Raw genomic sequence first — 21,104 nt, forward strand, 5'->3', positions numbered from 1 at the left:
CGTGTTTGGAGGAAGAAGAATACTGAGTTGCATCCCAAGAACACCATACCTACTGTGAAGCATGGGGGTGGAAACATCATGCTATGGGGCTGTTTTTCTGCCGAGGGGACAGGACGACTGATCCGTGTTAAGGACAGAATGAATGGGGCCATGTATCGTGAGATTTTGAGCCAAAACCTCCTTCCATCAGTGAGAACTTTGAAGATGAAACGAGGCTGGGTCTTCCAACATGACAATGATCCAAAACACACCGCCCGGGCAACAAAGGAGTGGCTCCGTAAGAAGCATTTGAAAGTCCTGGAGTGGCCTAGCCAGTCTCCAGACCTCAACCCCATAGAAAATCTGTGGCGGGAGTTGAAAGTCCGTGTTGCTCGGCGACAGCCCCAAAACATCACTGCTCTCGAGAAGATCTGCATGGAGGAATGGGCCAAAATACCAGCTACTGTGTGTGCAAACCTGGTAAAGACCTATAGTAAACGTTTGACCTCTGTTATTGCCAACAAAGGTTATGTTACAAAGTATTGAGTTGTATTTTTGTTATTGACCAAATACTTATTTTCCACCCTAATTTACGAATAAATTCTTTACAAATCCTACCATGTGGATTCATGGATTTTTTTTTCACATTCTGTCTCTCACAGTTGAAGTGTACCTCTGGTGCAAATTACTGACCTCTGTCATCATTTTAGGTGGGGGAACTTGCACAATCGGTGGCTGACTAAATACTTTTTTGCCCCACTGTATAAATATCTCAAGGAAAGCTTTAAAAGAGGTAGAATTATTAATTAATTATTAGTTATAATGATTGTGTGTGAGCATTGTGACAGACTAGCAGCCTGTCCAAATATCTACCCCCCTACAGACACCCTATGCCACCCTATGACAAGCTCCAGCCTCGGTCAGAGAGAATAAATGCATGCGTGTGAGCTTACTTAATTTCCTGGATTTTGCTAAGACGAGGCAGGAAATCCAACAACTTCTTCAGACCCTTGTTGCCTAAACAGTTACTGGACAAACTGAAAAGAAAGGTTAAAAATGCTTTACAACTCAGTGTTTGTACATTTATCAAGAGAACATGACAAAAATGAGTCAGTATATCAATATCAGTAGTGCACACACACCTGAAATGTGTAATGAGTGTGAACAGTGGTCTCTTTTTCCTCTAAATGTGATACATTTGTTGAGATCTTTCTATTAATACTACAAATTACAGTTATTTACAATATTTATATATAATTAAATATGCGTGTGTGACATGCATAATAAATTTGTTAAGCACTGTATAAGCTATCTAATGGTTACCTGTAAGCAAAAACCATGATGGTGCATCATTTAAGAGGTGGTTTAGGATGATGCTCAGTTTACTTCATAAACTGAGCATACACTGTCATTTTTAGAATAATGTCCAAGACATCAGTTTTTAACACAAATGTGTAGTAGAAAGTTTTTTTTGATTGCCCGACACACTTTGTAAATATCTTTCCTTTCTTTGCACCATTATCTTCGTAACTGTAGACACTTGTATTCATACGGCTCCCCCTGAAAACTTTCTAGGCTTTTTACACATAAATTTATTATCTACTAATTAGAAATGGTCCTATTTTTATTATCTGTCCATGGTGTGTGCACTTTCATGGTTCTTGCTCATCTTACTCCAGCATAGTGAGATCAGAAGAGGTTCCCAGACATCTCAACACACTTTCCAGATCAGCAGGATACAGATTGCAGAAGCTGAGGCTGAAAGACGCAAAAGCTGAATGATTATCATTAATACTGATGACATATCATTATTGGACAAAGGATACACCTGAACAACCCATTATAACAATTAAAACATTAAAACTTTTTGCTAGATAACTGATGGTCTGTTGGTTACCAGCTTAAAATGATCGCTTTACTCATTCTAAATGCTACCCTACTATTGTTCTGCAACATCAAATATATTGTTGTTGTAAGCTTGTGTTACAGAAGCATTAACATACCAGAGAGATTTGGATATTCCGCTTGCAGGTTTTTCCCTTCCCCTAGCAAACACAATAGACACCTTAACAGGAACCTGTAATCTGCAACATAAAGAAACATTCAGATACAGAGCAGAGATGACAGCAATAACTCTAACATAAATCTAATTTTGCATTTCCTGGTACAGTATGTCTAGAAGTTCCTGCAACTATGGTTGCTAAGATTAAATGCGTGTTTGTACCTGACATGAAGCTCCATCACAGGAGGATAATCAGACAGTAGAGCAGTCAGAACCACCAAACCCTCCACTGATGAGCAGCTGTCATTAATGCTGAGAAAAGATTGTAAAACATCAGCTAAATGCTGCTGGGTTTTATGTGCAGGTATAGCAAAGTGCACAGCAAGCACAACACAAACAATTGATTTCTTTTAAAACCTAGTCTTACATGAGCTTGTCAGTAATGCTGAACTTTGGCAAAAACTCAGTCAGTGTCCTTAAAATGTCTTCATCCCACTGGCCTCCAGACAGACTAGAGTGCAAAGACATACAGTAAAACAGCCACACACATTGACAGGCCTTTGGCTAGCATTCATTTACCAATGTAATATGCACACAGTGTAGTTTGCAGATTGTTCAACTACTTTAGCAGAGGGAAAACAGTAAGTCAATAACTAGTGCATTGTTGCTATTCTATTCATTACTGATGTTGTCTGTGTCATCTGCTCTGAATAGGTTTTTCTAATTATGAAGGTGTGTACTTATGAAATCTTACTCTAGGACAGACAGCGCAGGGCATTGAGCCAAGGATTCAGCAAGTTTCTGCATCTCCGACTTGTTCCAATTCTGGTTCAGCAAGCTGGAGAAAAATGACACCATCATAATGCAAACGTCCATGATACAAAAAACCTCAAAAATACTAAACTGTGACATTTAGAGTCACATTTAAATCAACATTCATTGTGGACTTGCTACATGTATATCTTTGTACTACATTGTTGATGCTCAATAAACATTTAAAAAAAAAAAATTAAAACTAAAAAAATAAATCAACATCCACATAAACGTCCTTTCTAGTCACGAAAAACAAACAAACAAAAGAAAACAGTAAAGGTGAATGCACATTTGGCTGACACCCATTTAAAGGTGCAAAGTTCATCAAGGAAACTGGCAAATCTCTGTGGTAAGGCAGTTACGGTAAACTGACTTGTTTGTTTCATATCTTACCTGATTGTTGATTCAAGTATAGATTTATGGCTGTAGAGCGGAAAATATAAATATATCAGAATTTTACTATGTTCATTTTATTGCTTTATTTAGTTTATAAGCATAAAAGTCACCTGTTCATATCTGACTTTTGGAAGAAAGTTACTGTCAAGTCTTTGATCCCCCTGCAAAGAAAAAGAACCTGGACTGGAGTACACGTTTATGACACACTTATGTTTACCTGGTCTTGTCATTATAACTTCATCAATAGCAATCAGCTACTTTGAATTTCAGGAATCTCAAATCTCTATGACTGAGAAAATATTAATAGTGCAGTGAGCATTACTGACAAAAGTGAGTTAAAATGTGTGTAATTTTTATTTCTTTTAAACAACAATCCGTGTGCCATAACTGTGCCTTAACCGCCACTTCGTGTGCATGTGTGTGTGGTCTTACTCTGCATGAACATGTTGGATGTTCAAACATGAAGACATCGTTTTAATAAGACAGTCGACTGCATTCAGGGTTGTACTGTTTCGTCCCAGCCTACAAAGAAGCACACACACATATGATCACCACACAAAGTCTTCTGCATTGTTAAGTACAGACGAGTCTTTGCATTAGAAATGTGAGAACTTACGCTACATTCGAAAGGTTTTGTAGTTTGGTAAAAATCTCTGCAATGCGACTGATTCCTTCATCCCTCAAATTGTTGTCACTTACGCTGAAAAAACCCCCCAGAAGAAAAATGAGCAGAAACTTTAAGCTCAGCATTATTAAAAGCATCTGGATAATCGAGCAGTAAGCTAATCGTGCACTATATTGAACAACAGAAGATATACTTGATATCAGTGATGTGTGGACACTCCTGAAGACCAGAGGCCAAACTAGCTGCTCCAGTAGCAGTCAGGCTGGCACCAGAAAACCTTGTGAACACAAACACAAACAGGTAATTATTGTCGTTAAGGGACAATTACCTTCCTTTAATATATTTTTCGCAGGAATAAAGCAACGATATAAAACATACTCTAGTTTTCGCAGGGATGTGAATTTAGGCAAAACAGACGACAACTTCTCAGCAAACTTGTCCCCATACTTGCGGCTGTGAAAACTGTAAGGACACATAGTGAATAACAATAAAGTAATTATTATTCATAAGGAAGCATCAGATTAGAAACTGCAAAAAGAAAAACAATCAGTTCAAAGCCTCAATTTAAAACAAACAAACTGCTTTTTACCAGCATCTCTATAGTTGATAGAATATTTCTTGATGCTGCTATGTTTTTAATTACAAATTATTATCTAAGCCGCCAGGTGGGAAATTCCAATGCTTAATCTTTTCTTGAATGTAGTATTTTAATTAAAGAGGATAAAACAGACTCGGATTCCCAGAATCATAATATGAGATGAGATCTATTTGTTTAAATGTCAGTGTGAATGTCTGAACATAACTAAATAAGGAGGCATTCAAATATATAAAAAATGGTAACTCTTTCTTAAAGAGGTGGTGACAGAGACAGATTTCTGTGACGCAGGGAATCAAACTAGATTCACAGACTACAAACTGAAAGCCAAAGTAAGGTTTATAGGAGCTTTGGAGTTGTAACCTGTAATCTCTTTTAACCCTGTATAATATTTGATACATGAGATTTTGAGACCTCTATATCATCAGCATGTTTCTAAAAAAAAATAAAAAATGAAACCTCATACATGGAAACTGTTATTTATTGATTTTTTTTAATTGTCAGCATTTGTCCAATTTGTCAAATTAAAAGAAAATCAAATGTCTGGCATTAATCCATGCTTCAGGCTTTACAGGGTTAATAATTCACTCTATGTAATCCAGAATAAACTGGAACTAAATCCCCGTGACAGAGGTAATTTGATGGGATTGAACACCGGTTATATCATGTTTGCTTTACTTGTATAATTTGTACAGGGTTTGGGGGTTTACAGCAGTTTTCTGAATTATAATTTTCACATTTCTAAATCATATAATGACGGATAGTTTATTACATGTACCAACAGTATTGTTAGTGTTTTACATGTGGATGATAACAACTTTTTTTTCACTCAATAGTCTTTTCATTGGCTGCCTTCCAGGTGGCTTTTCTTGCACATGCTTTCTCTCACACTGTATACTCTCTGGTGTTTGGAGCCCATCTGGTTCTATGTATGGGTGGTCTCTATTTGTCATGTCCAAAATGAAATAAGAAATATGTGCCGGTATTCTTTTTGTTTTCATATTTGTCAAGATCAAGAACCGGGTACTGGGTTTAGGATTAAGAGTTGGATGACTGCCCAAATAAAAAATCTAGTTTAATAGCTTACTTGTGCCTGGGTGAGATAAAGTATACACATGAAATAATTATGGTGTAACTATGTGAGAACTGTAGAGAACAGCTGATAAGTTCTGCTTGCACCCTTGACTGTTCACTAGTTCTAGTCTGCACAGGAGGATCGAACCACTGTCAGTAAAACAACATTTTCTGCTCACCACAGCTGTAAATATCTATTTCAGGTACCTTCTGCATCTTGTCAACAAGATATTTTCTGTGTATAGAGTTCCTACGCTGCTGTTCTGAACATACTTATAGACTGCTGTGTACAGTCACATTTTTCCTCATTCTAATTTTCCAAGTTATCATTACAGTTTATGACTTGTATACTTATATACTGGTTCTCTTTATAACCACAAGCAGATGTACTGGTGTTCGTAATAAAATTGAGGTTTCGGTTTGTTTTACACACACATTAATGAGCTATCACTGCAGCACTTTTTCAGACACTGTCTCGCTTTACTTTTAATGTCTGAGCTGAAATCTTTATGGTCAATGCAACTTTATTTGATACCAAGATATCTTAGTTTCACAATATGTACGGGTTACGCTATATTTGTCATTAAATTCTTGTTTCGGATAAGGAAAACATCAGGAAGAGCAACTAAGGAGGGATAGCTTTCCCGCTAGACAGACATTAGATGTTAGTGTGCATAATTATATAAAATTAACAATAAAGATGTTTCAACTTTCAGAATTAGGCAGTATAAACAGATGACTAACACAATGTGACATGACAACGTGCAGCTTACAGATTTCGCTAAACAGATAGGCCCCGTCCCACCCACTCTTCAAGACATGCAAGTGCAAACTTGTGTGGAAAAACATTCTTTTTCGAGTTGATAAAGAAATACTTTCAAAGAATCAGTGGTTGTGTTTTTGCAGTTGAGTCCAGACTATTTTCTGTCTTCTTGTAACAAGAATACTGAGCTCATTCACTGTCACTGTATGACAGGTGGCCAGTCAGCTGAGGAATGTCAAAGGCAAAGCTGCAGCTCTATTAACAACAACATTCACTGCTGCTGTGTGACTAGTCCTCTCTCTGCATGTCCGTGGGCTAAACATGGGTTTTATAATTTCTGACAGATCAACACCGTCCATTTCAACACTCTCATGTGTCACAATGATGGCTTTCCAATGGTCCTATAGTGCATTCCCACAAATATCATATTAATAACCCTGTGAAACCTTTTCAAATAAATGCTGACCTGTAAGATTTAACATATCCAGGATGGTACAGTAATATAATAAAAACCCTTGTCTCAAAATCAAAATAAACTTTTGTATTCTAATTAATAGTTTATTTTTGCTAGTTTTATTTAGGTTAGCTAAAAAAAATTACACGTAGGTTTCTGGAGGGTTTTTGTTACATTTTAACTACTGTAACTCGTAAACATCTGTGTAGCCTCACCTGAGGTTATGAATGCCCTGACACCTGGCCAGAACTATTAAACACTCCAGCTCCATGGAGCACGCTCCGAAGTCCAGACCGATGTCATTATGATCGGCTGAATTAACTACGAAAGCCAGAGCTTCGATATCATTCGGTAACAGCCAGATGTTGCGCAGCTCCAGTTTGGGTCTCACACCAAAAACCTGCTTGGCGAGTTGGTGGTTCTGGCTCTCCTGAACACTGTGGCAAAGCTGGAGTATCTGGCAAAATATAGCAAAGAAAAGATCAGTAACAAAGAGACAGAAAATAAAATCTGTTTCCTGTTTTTCATTCTACCTTTGGTCCGGTCAGAGTGTTACTGTTACACATGGTTTTGAGCAATGTCAGAACAAGGTCTTGCCGTTTCTGGACCCAACTTTGGGCTCTGCCAGAAACCTTGGCTAACTCAACCAGGGCTGGAGTGCATTCTGAGGAAGCCAGACCGCAAACATAGAGGTACAGTGAGTCAGTGAAGACCGTCTTCTGGTCTGATTTGGTTGTCCAGCGAGTTTTCAGACTGAATCTGAGGATATAATGAGAGGAAAGTCAACTTCTGAATTATGATGCAAATTAAAGCATGTTACAACACTGTCCAGATGATAGTTTCAACACTCTTCTGGGAGATGTGAATAATAATAATATGACCTGGCATACTTTGAAATACAATAAATAATATTATTTTAAGATTTAACAGGTAGGACAAAAACAAACAACTTCTACAGTGCAGCCTACAAAGCAAACAGAGTGGGAAGAAAGCACAGTACACCAGTTTGAATGGTTTGCATCTTTTCTTCTGTTCAGGTGCATTAATTTTACTACATTCCCCAAATGCTCACGGAATGAAACACAACAAAACCAGAACTGAACTAGTCATTTTGCAGCTGCCTGACTGATTTCAAACCAGACGCCTCCAGAACCTCACTCAGAAACATGTGAAATCAAAGGGTTAAATGAGGAAGTGTGAGCAAACAGACCTGTTATCTAATCATTTAAGGAACTGGGTATGGGTGAGGTCCTTTTTGCAATCCACCTTGTCAACTAAATATGATTAAAGTGTGAACAAATCCATATCACACATCAAAAAAATGTAGTGATTCTTTAGGGGAAACAATGTGAGATTTATTAAAATACAGCTGTATGAATAGATTTCATGGTGTTGTAAACCTGAGTGCTGCAGCAATTAAAAAAGCAATTAATTAATTAAAATTTAAGTCATTAATGAATGCGTGCCCCCTGTTTAAATACTCTAAAGCACAAGTTACTGTGTCGTGGCTGCAGTTATTTAAAAAAGTCCTAGAGAAGGAGCTTCAAGTCTATATATGTTTGGACATATGAGAATGGATCTGAAGCTGAAAAGGGGATGGAAGATGAGCTCTATAAGGGAAGGGTGCAATTTGGATGTCAGAGGGTGGAGCTTAGCATCTGTGGGCTCTGATGCAATTAAATTCCTGCTTTTAAAATGACTCGTGATAAAAACAACATCCTTTCACAAAAGAATAAATAAATCCATGAAGCTGCATTGTCATTTTTAGAGGAAGCAGTAGCATGTGGTGGAGTACAACCCGGGGTTGTGATATATGTTAAACTACATGTAGCCACATACAAGAGGCCTCTTAGCGAGTGACTGTGGTCGCCTGCTGCTTAGTTATGTCAGCTGTGCCATATTTCAATTTCAGTGCCCCCACCTTTGCACAGTCTCACAGACTCTCGCAGTGTGATTTGAGCCGTCACTTTATGCCTACATCAGTGTTTTCTGATGTAAGGACTAAGGACAAATATGTCTCGTACTGTAGCGTGCTTAACTCGCACAGCTCAGGTTGCTTCCATGGCAGAGTTATTCCTGGTATACCGTGTGACTTTACATAGTCAAATTCCATCTTGCTTTCTTCCACATATTCTAAATGAGATTCATTAATTAACTGTTGAATCTTTAAATATATTCATCATGATTCTGCTGTGTGTGTGAGCTTCTCTTTTAGCTTAGGCGACAAACTTTTGTTTCCACAGCTTTTCAAACACTCCATCACACACTAGTGTCTACCTGATCTGAAAGGAACTTATCTATTTCGGGACCAGGCAGAGACTGCCCAGCACCAAGTTGGGAGGACAGGTGTACACAGAAGCGTCATTCAGCTAGGGCAGCAACAAGAAAGGTGACCGTATTTAGGACATTTTGTTCATTTGGTTAATTAACAAAATTGTTTCCAGGATGTAAATTTGCGGATAATTTAATCAATCAATGTGTAATAATGTCGTGAATGTTATACTGTTATCTGTCATTTGAATTTGTCCCTCACCAGTGAGAGAGTAAAGTGCAGGGGTTACTGTGTATGTGCCGGTAGACTAAAATAGTATCTGGCTATTTTATTAGGTACACCTTGCCAATTTTGAGTTATACCCCCCCCCCCACCCTTTGCCGTCAGAACTGTCTTTATTATTTGTGGTACAGACTCAGCAAGGTGTTTTCATGTTGCTTATACCAAATTCTGACCTTTCTGTTTAAATGTCAAAGCAGAAATCCAGACCCATTAGGCAATCTTGTTCAATTTTGGTGAGCCCATGTGACTTGTTGCCTCAGTTTCCTGTTCTTAGCTGGCAGGGTGGCACCCGGTGTGGCCTCCTGTTGTTGTAGCACATCTGTTTCAACTTGTAACTTATTCAGTGATGCTCTTGTAGACAGCTTGGTTGTAACAAGTGGTTCTTAGAATTATCAATTCTGTTCTTTCAGCTCAAAGAATTCTGCGCGTTCTCCCATCACCAACACATTTTCACCCAGAGAACTGTCACTCACTGGTTATTTCCTCTTTTTCAGACCATTCACTGTAAAAACTAGAGTTGGTTATGTGGGGAAATTCCAGTAGATCAGCATTTTCGGAAAAAAACCCAGACCAGACCATCTGGCACCAGCAACCACGCCACGTCACTTAAATCACCTTTCTTCCCAATTCTGATACTTGGTCAGAACTTCAGCAGGTCATCTTGACCGTGTTTTGATGCCAAAAGTAGAGAGCTTCTGCCGTGTGACTCCGTAGTTTCTCCATCAGGTGGGCTATATAACCTAAACAGGTCTTAACACTGCAATCATCTTAAAAATTACACCCATATTTCTCTCCATTTGGCTTCCTTACCTCTTCTTAAGCTGTGCGTCATTAACATCATTACTAGTCATGATTCTCAGTGCAGCTAAAAACTCCTGCACTGTCAGATGAATGAAGCAGTAGGCATTGGCAAGTATCCCGTCCTGACGTCTGAGCTCCACCTAACAGCAGGTAAGTAATTATGTTATTATTAATAATATCTTACAAACATGACAAGTCATCTAAAGGGACAACCTTTATCTACCCTTACTCTGTTTACTACACACAGCCCTATCTATGCCCACTGTAAGGAAACACAAATAACTTTTGCCCACTAAGCAAATCTATTAATAGTATCAATAGTATAAATAGCATGCAAACACTCGACAACAAGGATTTTGTGGACATTCACAGATATGAGGAGGACATTAATGCATGCATTCATGTCTGACCTGTGATAAGAGTCCTATTTTCAATGAAAACTTTAAAACCTCCTGTGGAATCTCTTCTTTCAAAAAGAGTATCTTGCTTTCCTCTAAGCCTCTCCAAGCCAGCTGGCTCAGCTCACACAGCTCCGATTGATACTGACTCAGAATGGTCAGTGTGGTGACAGCACTGCACGGAAAGACAGAAAACAGAGATAATCCATAAACTGAAGCATGACGCGTTTTTTGCTACACTGGTGCTTTCTTTTCTAAATAGTCATTTTTTTAATTACTTTATATTTTTTGAAATATAATGTTCAAGATGGTGATACACTAGAGTGAGTTCACAGCTCCGTCTCTACCTGTGAGGAAATCTTTTAGTTTTTGGCTTGCCATCTCCTCCGTGGTTAGGGGCTCGGCTAAGAAATGAGGCCAGAACAGTGAGGTAGACCTGAGTTAGGGTGGCGGGGACTTGGAGTGAAGTGGGAGTCAGCTGAGGTCTGCCATTTGTTCCATCCATTATTACATCTTTGCTCCCTTTTCTTTTTCCATCCTCTTGTTTCCTTTGTGCAGGGTTTCCTCTTCTATTGCCCTCCTCCCCTCTGGCTTCTCTTGACATCTGTGCTCCTTCTGCTTCCTGAGCATCTGTCCTTGCCTTACTTCCTTTTTCATCAGGCATCGGTGCTCCTCCTGTGTCTTTATCTCTACACTGCAGCAGTAAATGCTCAAGACAGATGCAGCAGATGTTGCATAGGGCAGGAATGGAAGACATGGCGAGGAGGTGTCGACTGGAGAGAAGGAGCTGTGCTGCCTGCTCTCTAAGAGCTACATCTGCTGGGTGTAAATGATGATTAAACTAGTTAAAGACAACATACATTTAAGATAGATGTGCACAAGAATTTTATTTATTATTTTTACACCAATTTTTTCATGTTAGTAATGCAGCTATTACGCATGAGGTCCTGTTTTATGTGGAAATTACTCATTTCTACTAGTTTGAAAGTCTAAATTTTAGCAATTTGCCAGTTATACCTGGATACAGGTGCTGGTTTGCAGGTCTAAATGAGCAAATATAGCACTGCAAAAAATGTAGATAATCCCAGATTAGGGTTATTTACATAAGATACTGCCAACAAGTAAAATAAACATGCAAGTTCAAACTTGGCTGATATTTATGTGAGTCTTGAAACCCACAGCAACCATAACTGAAGAGAAAATAAAAAATGCAGACAAGTGTCAAGTAAGAGTCAAAGAGAAAGCGAGAAAAAATATCAGAGACAACTTTGGCTGTGGGGAAAGAGAGAGTTAGATGTTTTCAAGAAATGAATATGCAGCAAAAATCTGATGTCCAGAAAACCATATTTTATCAGTTAATACAAAAAAGTAGTAATAAGTGAATTATTCCTTTTTTTTCTAACTTGATATAATTGTATTGCCTTGATTATATATACTAAGCACCAACTTCCACAGAGAAAAATTAAGTTAATACAGAAGAGCCAAAAACAACACTTCCTCAAAGCTTTACAGAAATAAATAAAACAAATAAAATAATTAAATAAAGCCCAACAACAATGTAAATACAAGTAAATAAAGTTTTCACCTTTTGCACCAAAGAAGTTGTCTACATACTCCTTGATCTCATCCTGGTCCCAGCCCAGCAGCTGGCCTACTTTATCTGAAATGCCATCCAAATCTATAAGATCCCGTACACGACAGGTGACCAGCACAGTGCTTCCTGGAAGAATCTGGCGATTTAGCAACCCTGAGATGAGGTCTGCGACAGGCAGAGGATCTTCTAAGTGCAGCGGTTTCCTCTGCACTTCTTGTCTGCTGAGTTTGCCGTGAAACTCATCATAGCCATCCAGTACCCAACAGCTTTGCTCTGGATTAGTAAGGAGGTAGTCGATAATGGCTCTCTGTTCAAATGAAGAATACGTTTAGAAGCAGTTGAATTTCACACCTGTAGTTTGTTTACTCTGGCCCAAATCAGCTGATGAGTTCATAAAACTGTAGCCCTTTTCCCATGGATTCATTTTTTTTCTTACACAAACACAACTCTGATCTTCAATTTACATTCATTTTACCACTAATATGATATGATATTCTGTCACATCCCAGAGTGCAAAGCATAACTAACTATGTGAAGGGGTTTAGCTCAAACCAGATTTTGATTTAAATGAAATGCATCCCTATGTTTAGTATCACAAATGTACTGTTTTATAACAAGTATTACTCAAGCATTACGTGCGTACCTTTGCATCTTCTCCCCCAGTTGGAGGGAGGTAGTACTGGAAAAGCAGCTCTGATAGTGAAAGAGGGTGTGACAGTAGGTTGAGCTGACGAAACTCCAGCAGGACAAACACAAAGGATGAAGGGATAGGACCCTGGATGAGATGGAGAGGAGAACAATTGGCAGAGGAAAAAAGTCATATCAAATTCTGTTTGCACAGCTTAGGTAGTTTCACAAATGTGAAAGTTGTAAAAAGCATTCATTGGCTCCAGAAGAAACGTGTTTGCAGTGGAAAAATGGCTGAACAAGTAGCTGCCTGATAGTAGCAGGAGTATCTTTACTTTTATTCTTAATGCACCAAATTGATAATTTATTGATTAGGTTTTTCCAGTAAACAATGAGAATGCAGAGTTTGGATCATCTGCAACCTCTGCAAGGTCAGTGATGGTTCCTAAGCCTACAGCATGCTCTAATAATGATAACCACAGTAAATACAGTATGGATACAGTATGGAAATAAAGCTGCTCTATGTTTTTATAACACTAGCATGCAAATTCTGGGACAATGGCTCTTCCTTTATTCCTCTGAATACAAATAAGACCAGCACTAGCCATACAGATGAACATAGAACATGTCTGATAACGCAAATAATTATAAATGTTGACAAAAAGTGAACTTACTAATCCACTAGCCCACTGCTGTCCTAAACAGGATGTTAGCAGAGTTTTTCCTGATCCAGTCTGGCCCACCAGAACTGTCACTTTACCCATACATCCCTGGAGGAACGTCTCCAACGTCACTCTGGACTCCAAATACCCGTAATCCCCATCGGGCTCTGAGTTTGGTGAGAAAGATGTGAGGTGTGCAGCAGACTTCAAATATTCATGATTAGGTAAGTTTACATGAAAAGCTTAGAACATACAAAACTGCTATGATTTTATTTCTTTGTGCACCACAAGATACTTTTAAAAAATCCCTTTATTTAAAAAAAAGCCCAATCATCAACTGGTACAATTAGAGGAAGTCTTGCTGACCTGGTGTTCTGCCCCCTCTGTCTGCTGAGCCAGGGGTTTGATCAGGTCTGTCTCTGCTTCTGTTTGCCGCTCTTGGGCTGACCCATACATTCTCCAGCTGGACCTCCCTCACCAGGCCAGCTGTGAGTCGCTCCCATCTCTTCAGCAGGAATTTCTTCACTTCACTGATGTACTGCTCCCAGTGATCTGTGGGTGGAACCCATTATAAAAGTTAGAAGTGAATAACACAGATAATCTCTTTACAGTGCGATTGTATTGCTTAAAAATGTCAGCCCTGGGTTTCAGGTTGATCTTATTTTGATATCTAAGACATAGGCCCGCTCTGATGACATCAGCTTCCCGCAGTGTACAATAATTGCTCAACTACATGAAGCAGCACAACTAAATGCTAAACTAAAGACTTCCTCATCAATTTCAACTGATTATCTGTGGGATGATGTGTAACACTCATCCACGTAAGCCCAATTTCCCTATCCCCTACATACAACATAAAAACAATTCGCCACCAACACAGTGATGCTAGATACCACAGAGTTCATACAGGGAGTGCAGAATTATTAGGCAAGTTGTATTTTTGAGGAATAATTTTATTATTGAACAACAACCATGTTCTCAATGAACCCAAAAAACTCATTAATATCAAAGCTGAATGTTTTTGGAAGTAGTTTTAGTTTGTTTTTAGTTTTAGCTATTTTAGGGGGATATCTGTGTGTGCAGGTGACTATTACTGTGCATAATTATTAGGCAGCTTAACAAAAAACAAATATATACCCATTTCAATTATTTATTTTTACCAGTGAAACCAATATAACATCTCCACATTCACAAATATACATTTCTGACATTCAAAAACAAAACAAAAACAAATCAGCGACCAATATAGCCACCTTTCTTTGCAAGGACACTCAAAAGCCTGCCATCCATGGATTCTGTCAGTGTTTTGATCTGTTCACCGTCAACATTGCGTGCAGCAGCAACCACAGCCTCCCAGACACTGTTCAGAGAGGTGTACTGTTTTCCCTCCTTGTAAATCTCACATTTGATGATGGACCACAGGTTCTCAATGGGGTTCAGATCAGGTGAACAAGGTGGCCATGTCATTAGTTTTTCTTCTTTTATACCCTTTCTTGCCAGCCACGCTGTGGAGTACTTGGACGCGTGTGATGGAGCATTGTCCTGCATGAAAATCATGTTTTTCTTGAAGGATGCAGACTTCTTCCTGTACCACTGCTTGAAGAAGGTGTCTTCCAGAAACTGGCAGTAGGACTGGGAGTTGAGCTTGACTCCATCCTCAACCCGAAAAGGCCCCACAAGCTCATCTTTGATGATACCAGCCCAAACCAGTACTCCACCTCCACCTTGCTGGCGTCTGAGTCGGACTGGAGCTCTCTGCCCTTTACCAATCCAGCCACGGGCCCATCCATCTGGCCCATCAAGACTCACTCTCATTTCATCAGTCCATAAAACCTTAGAAAAACCAGTCTTGAGATATTTCTTGGCCCAGTCTTGACGTTTCAGCTTGTGTGTCTTGTTCAGTGGTGGTCGTCTTTCAGCCTTTCTTACCTTGGCCATGTCTCTGAGTATTGCACACCTTGTGCTTTTGGGCACTCCAGTGATGTTGCAGCTCTGAAATATGGCCAAACTGGTGGCAAGTGGCATCTTGGCAGCTGCACGCTCGACTTTTCTCAGTTCATGGGCAGTTATTTTGCGCCTTGGTTTTTCCACACGCTTCTTGCGACCCTGTTGACTATTTTGAATGAAACGCTTGATTGTTCGATGATCACGCTTCAGAAGCTTTGCAATTTTGAGACTGCTGCATCCCTCTGCAAGATATCTCACTATTTTTGACTTTTCTGAGCCTGTCAAGTCCTTCTTTTGACCCATTTTGCCAAAGAAAACGACGTTGCCTAATAATTATGCACACCTGATATAGGGTGTTGATGTCATTAGACCACACCCCTTCTCATTACAGAGATGCATATCACCTAATATGCTTAATTGGTAGTAGGCTTTCGAGCCTATACAGCTTGGAGTAAGACAACATGCATGAAGAGGATGATGTGGACAAAATACTCATTTGCCTAATAATTCTGCACTCCCTGTAGGTCCATGTGTCAAAGGGGCAGAGCTTTTTTGGCAGCACAGGCTTTACTGCCAAGATAAGGCAAAGGGTTTGAGTGCTAAAAAAGTGATAAGTCCTTTAAAACTTTAACCTAAATTAGCAATACCACCATGCTGGATTAATTATTGTGAGAACTAGATAGGTACTGGAAATTTTCCAAGATGGATCCCAGTCTTTCCACTGTCAGCTGCACACTTACTGTATTGTGTTTTAACTCTTCCTAGTTTCTTATCATAAACTCTTGTTTTTGTTTTTATTAATAAATCAATGAATTAAATATTTCTCTTTGTTGGTTTGTGTGATGGTCTGAATGTAGCTGTAACGCATGAATAATTAAAAGTCACATGTGTATCCTACCGATCCGTGGGCGCTTGATGAGCCGCTGCTCTAAAGATGTTACAGCAGGCCTAGAACTTTCACAACCGTCTGCAATACAGAAGCCACAGAAAACATACAGTGCATGAAAACCCTGCAGAAAAGTATAACATGCCAAAAAAATGAATGCAATAAAGTGTGTTGCAAGACGTTCAAATATTCTGTAGCTACACCTCTTAAACCTTCCTATCAGTTTTGAAATGATCTACACACCAATAACGCAAAAAAATAAAATGCTGGGGGAATCCCAAAGTGAAACGAACGAATAAGTCACGTACATTTTTTGATACATGCAAACCTATTTACAACAATCTTAAGCTTTTGGTTTCACTTTTCCCCTGAGTGTGTTTTCTTTGAGCCTTTACTGTAAACTAAACTGAGCTAATACAAGTGATTGCTGAAATAAATGAGAAAAATTAAAAAACTAATTTAAGCTTTTCTAAAAAGAGAAAGAAAGAGGCATAACTATTGAGTGGCTGTAGAATGGTTATAGTGGTATTGTCACCATCAGGGTAGTAGAGGTGGGAATCACCATACATCCCACAACACGATATTATCACAATACTTAACGCACGATATGATATTATTGCAATTTTTAAAAAAGATTTCTGATATTCAGATTCTGTACATAAAGGTAAACCTTATCAATATTCATTTTATCTAATATCAAAGTCTCACACTCAGTCTTTCTCTCATGTCAGTCAGTTTTATTGTTGACAAACTGAACGGTTTGTACTACAGTCTAGTCCAACTTAACTGAATGCAACCATCTGGTACAATTATAGCTATTCTGAACTATGCAATTTATGAAAACTATGCAGCCCATTCAGCAACTGAAGAATTTGAAAGTAAATTAAAACAAAATATAATTTTACATTAAATAAAAAAAGTTTTAAACTTAATTAAAATAAAACATGTCTTAAATTAAAATAAGTAAACTGTCATGTTTATTGCTGCCAAAAAAAAAGTTAAACACATTTGGACAGTGTCAGGATTCTTGCTCAGAAAAAGGATCAACATGCTCTGAAGTCAGAGCATGTTCCAGTCCACAAAAACTTTTTTTGTAACAAAATATCGATTTCTGCTGTCCCTGTATCGATACATTATTAGCAAACAAAATATCACGATACTACACAGTATCGATTTCCCCCCCCCACCCCTACAGGGTAGTGATGGTTGTTTTGCAGCCGTGGGTGATAAATGAAGACTATACTGCTCAAAAATGAAGGGAACACAGGTAAATATCAGTACAAACCATTGTGAACCTATTTCACCTGCTTTGGTGTAAAACACCAGTGAGGGGGAACCGGAGCAGCAACAACTAGGGAATGGTTTTGCAGGTGATGGAGAAACTACTGCTCTCTCCTTATCCCTCCTGACTGATTTTCCTCTAGCTCTGCTTTTTGCTGTTGAACTTGTCACTGCTGATTACCTGAGACAGTACCTGCATCCCATTAAGGTTCACAGGTCATCACAAAAAGGTTTGTCACCCAGCACAGTTATAAAACTGTGAGGAGATACCAGGAGACGGGCCATTAGAAGAGTAGAGCAGGACAGGGCACTAGAAGGCCATCAACCCAACAGCAGTAGCAGGAGGAACACAGCTAGACCCCTAAAAAATAACCTCCATGGACCAAACTGTCAGAAACAGACTCCACAAGATAGGCATCACCTCTACTATCTTGAGACGGGGCTGGAAGGCACAGCAAACTTTTTTGTGATAGCACATTGACATGGCACACTGGAGGAGCAAAAGTAACTCTTACAACCTGCATGGGCTGCAGGTGCTATCTCATGCTTCCAGCAAAGACAACGACACCAGCTAAAAGAGTCAGTCAAGAAGTATAAGGAGACAACAATGGTCTGCAAAACCACTTGCGAAACTATTTCCTCTTCTGAGATCATCTTGCTGTTGCCACTCCAGTGCACCTCATGTCACTTTCAATTACACTAAAGCAGCTAAAATGGATTCACAATAGTTGAACCTTCCAAAATGGGCAGATTGGTATCCCCGAAATTTAACTGACTTTGTGTTATACTACTGTGATTACATTTTACTTTTACTTTATTTTTACTTAGAAAAATAAAGCGTATGAGAATTCAAAAACATTAACATCTGATGAATTTCTTTTAGTGCCTCATTTTGGGTTTCATTATCATTTAATCTTAGCTTCTGATCTTATGGCTGAGCCACATTTTATTTGGAAGATGCTTTGGGTGTGCTCAGTAAACACACAAAACAAGCCAGAGAAATGTGACCCAATGTGGTCAGTCTGATGTAAAACCAAAAAAGAAAACACCAAATTATGGAAAATCCCCTGCAGACTGCAAATATGTGCATTTATAGTAAGCTTAGAGGTTAGGTCAAGCACAAATAAAACTACAAATCTTTACATGCACATACACATCCACACAATTATTCTGTACACACAGATATGAGACAGTGGCAAACAGAGGTGGTCTACCTGTGTTTGCTAGAGACACGTCCTCTGCGGCTGGAGATGGTACATCATCAGCTAAACATTCAAGCACAAAGTCACACTGTTAGCCATGCAGATAAGCACAACTATAGTTACATTTGTAATTACTATGGTTAAATATATTTTATGTATTATTCAACTTCATGCTGTGAAAACATGACAACAAATGTCTCTATGGCTTTATGTAAATGTCATCTAAGTGACAACTTAGGGATACTAGAAAGGCTAAATGTAGTCCATCATGCCAACTACAAAAGAACCTCAAATAATGCAGCTCCTAAAAAATTTGTGACCCCAAAATAAGACCATTATATTCATAAAAAATGCTTGAAGCAACACCAAAACTATAGTAATAGTATTTAAAATACTCCAGTTATAATCTGTACAATAAAAAGGGATTCTGATGTCTGTGCCCCACATTTATAGTTGTGGTCAAAAGTTTACATACACTCATCATGGGAATAAGTGTATTAGCATTGGAATAAATAAAGTCGGCTAAGTGGAATTGCTTTCCTAAACCCTGCCCTCAACCCTACTGCAAATTTGTGGACTACACTTAAAAGCTGGTTCCATACCAGGACACCAACCTATTTAATATAAATCTGCCCAGTGGTCAAATATATACGAACCTCTATGTATACATTTGCTACTGTGTGGATTACAGAAGAGCAACCATAAATTAAAACCTCTGCCCCTAATTCTTTTTTTAAAACTTGACTAAATATAACAGATTAAGAGCTGAGCACACCAACCCTTATTCAACAGAAATTAGTGACCATTTATACTAAATTTGGTGATTCAACAAGTTTGTTAATACAGTAAAAGTTAGTTCATGCTGTCATAGTGTGTTACTTTGAAGAAAACTGCTGATGCTGTGGGTACTGTGGGGTTGATTTTTGGGTTCTTTCCGTACACAGTCAAATAAATGTAACCACTTCCATGTCAACCTCAGTGCTTATACCCTATTCTCCTCAGCAGGCAAACCTTTAACTGGTACTGTATGCATGAAACACGTATATTATGCATTTGCTCACCAAACAAAACTCTATTTTTAAGACTGCTTTAAATGATCTTTCACTTTGTTCTACTGTTTTGACAGAACAGAGGACCCAGACAAGTAAAGTAAACCTCAAAGTGAAAGTCACTGAGGATTGCAGTGCTTTGGTCCGGGACAAACACCAGTTTATACTCACTGTTGTCATATCCTGCCACTGACATGAGCCTCGACTCCAGAAGCATGGGAATGTTCTCACACGAGAAGCACACGCTCTGAAGGAAGTTACGGCATTTTCGAGCACTGGCTGACCTGAAGTAATCCAACATGGTTTTGATGAGTTCTGGCCTTCCTGCTGCAGAAGAGCTTGAGGGGTCAAGCTGATATTGGCGCCAAGCTTCACTGGGCATCATTTGACACAGCTCCATTATGACTGAGTGCGACTGACTGCTGAGGATGTGGAACAATTCAATGGAGTCCTGAGCCAAGACTGAGTTCACATTTTCATGGTCAGGGTTGACCTCCTCATCCATGGTCAGACTCCATCGGCTGATACAAATAAAGAGGGGGAGACACAAATAAAGTCACAATCTTACCTGTGAAATGCAGCTTTGACTGAAGGAAGCAAGTAGCAAACATGCAAATCATACATTCATATCGTCGTACATCAATATAGTAGTCGATGCTTCAAACCCAACACTGTGAGCATTAACATTATAATCACACAGAAAGCCACAAAGCAAAACGATCGTCCATTGCATTTGCAGGAGACCACGTGCTCCGCACTTTATTCACTGAAAGTGAGGCATACATGGACAAAAAACCATGAAACTTTTTAACACGCCCTTGATAAACCAGTAAAACATACTTCTATGTGTCCATCGACCTCACAGATTTACACTTTAAACAACTAAAAGTGCTCCAATAAGTAAACAGCGTTAACTGTGCTCTAATTTAGGTGAATTTCGCTCATTATTAACGAAAAAAAGCGATTTTGAGGGACGTTTGAATCATTAGGAATCATTTGTGTGAGTGTGCGCTTTTTATACGTTTATTATTATTATTTTATGTAGACACGTCATACCGACATTCATTTCTTTTTTCTCGTCATTAAACTTTTATGTAAAAAAAATATCGACGTCCACTGCGTTGTCTCGAGCCTGTCCTCAAACGGCTTCGAGGCGAGGTCGTTTAAGGTAACGCGCATCAAAGACTGCGTCATTGTGTACAGCTCAGCAAAGCTAACAAACTCAGGCTGCGCGGACAAGCAAAAGTCTGCGACACAGGGTTACAGTATAATGTTCAGAAATAAAATAAAGACTCACCAATAATACTTGGCGCAGATTGCAACTCAGTGCGGCCAGCCAGTGTCTCTATCATTTTAAACCGAAACTCATGAAATGGCTGGCTACATAGTTTTTGTTTCGTTT

General features: G+C 38.9%; 1 protein-coding gene across 3 annotated transcripts in view; it reads right to left on the bottom strand.

Moving 5' to 3' along the window:
- Positions 1-21,096, bottom strand: part of nlrc5 (NLR family, CARD domain containing 5) — a 39,272-nt gene extending 18,176 nt beyond the window's left edge. The window contains exons 1-25 of one of the 3 annotated variants that reach the window (XM_080303432.1): positions 21,000-21,096; positions 19,874-20,223; positions 18,666-18,716; positions 16,183-16,251; positions 13,704-13,889; positions 13,350-13,504; positions 12,692-12,823; positions 12,040-12,355; positions 10,802-11,270; positions 10,467-10,629; positions 10,066-10,196; positions 7,235-7,460; positions 6,917-7,158; positions 4,194-4,277; positions 4,009-4,092; positions 3,807-3,890; positions 3,623-3,712; positions 3,301-3,351; positions 3,188-3,217; positions 2,736-2,819; positions 2,409-2,492; positions 2,204-2,293; positions 1,983-2,063; positions 1,654-1,737; positions 933-1,016 (exon numbers count right to left, since the gene is read on the bottom strand). In XM_080303432.1, the coding sequence (XP_080159558.1) occupies positions 933-1,016; positions 1,654-1,737; positions 1,983-2,063; positions 2,204-2,293; positions 2,409-2,492; positions 2,736-2,819; positions 3,188-3,217; positions 3,301-3,351; positions 3,623-3,712; positions 3,807-3,890; positions 4,009-4,092; positions 4,194-4,277; positions 6,917-7,158; positions 7,235-7,460; positions 10,066-10,196; positions 10,467-10,629; positions 10,802-11,270; positions 12,040-12,355; positions 12,692-12,823; positions 13,350-13,504; positions 13,704-13,889; positions 16,183-16,251; positions 18,666-18,716; positions 19,874-20,207 (3,404 nt within the window). In that variant the 5' untranslated portion in view covers positions 20,208-20,223; positions 21,000-21,096. Of the gene's footprint in view, positions 1-932; positions 1,017-1,653; positions 1,738-1,982; positions 2,064-2,203; positions 2,294-2,408; positions 2,493-2,735; positions 2,820-3,187; positions 3,218-3,300; positions 3,352-3,622; positions 3,713-3,806; positions 3,891-4,008; positions 4,093-4,193; positions 4,278-6,916; positions 7,159-7,234; positions 7,461-10,065; positions 10,197-10,466; positions 10,630-10,801; positions 11,274-12,039; positions 12,356-12,691; positions 12,824-13,349; positions 13,505-13,703; positions 13,890-16,182; positions 16,252-18,665; positions 18,717-19,873; positions 20,224-20,999 lie in introns of all 3 variants that reach the window. The other 2 variants (XM_080303431.1, XM_080303433.1) reach the window with 2 other exon arrangements.
- Between the last annotated feature and the right edge of the window lie 8 nt (positions 21,097-21,104).

This window comes from Astatotilapia calliptera, chromosome 7 (assembly GCF_964374335.1).
Source record: "Astatotilapia calliptera chromosome 7, fAstCal68.1, whole genome shotgun sequence".
Lineage (NCBI taxonomy): Eukaryota > Metazoa > Chordata > Actinopteri > Cichliformes > Cichlidae > Astatotilapia > Astatotilapia calliptera.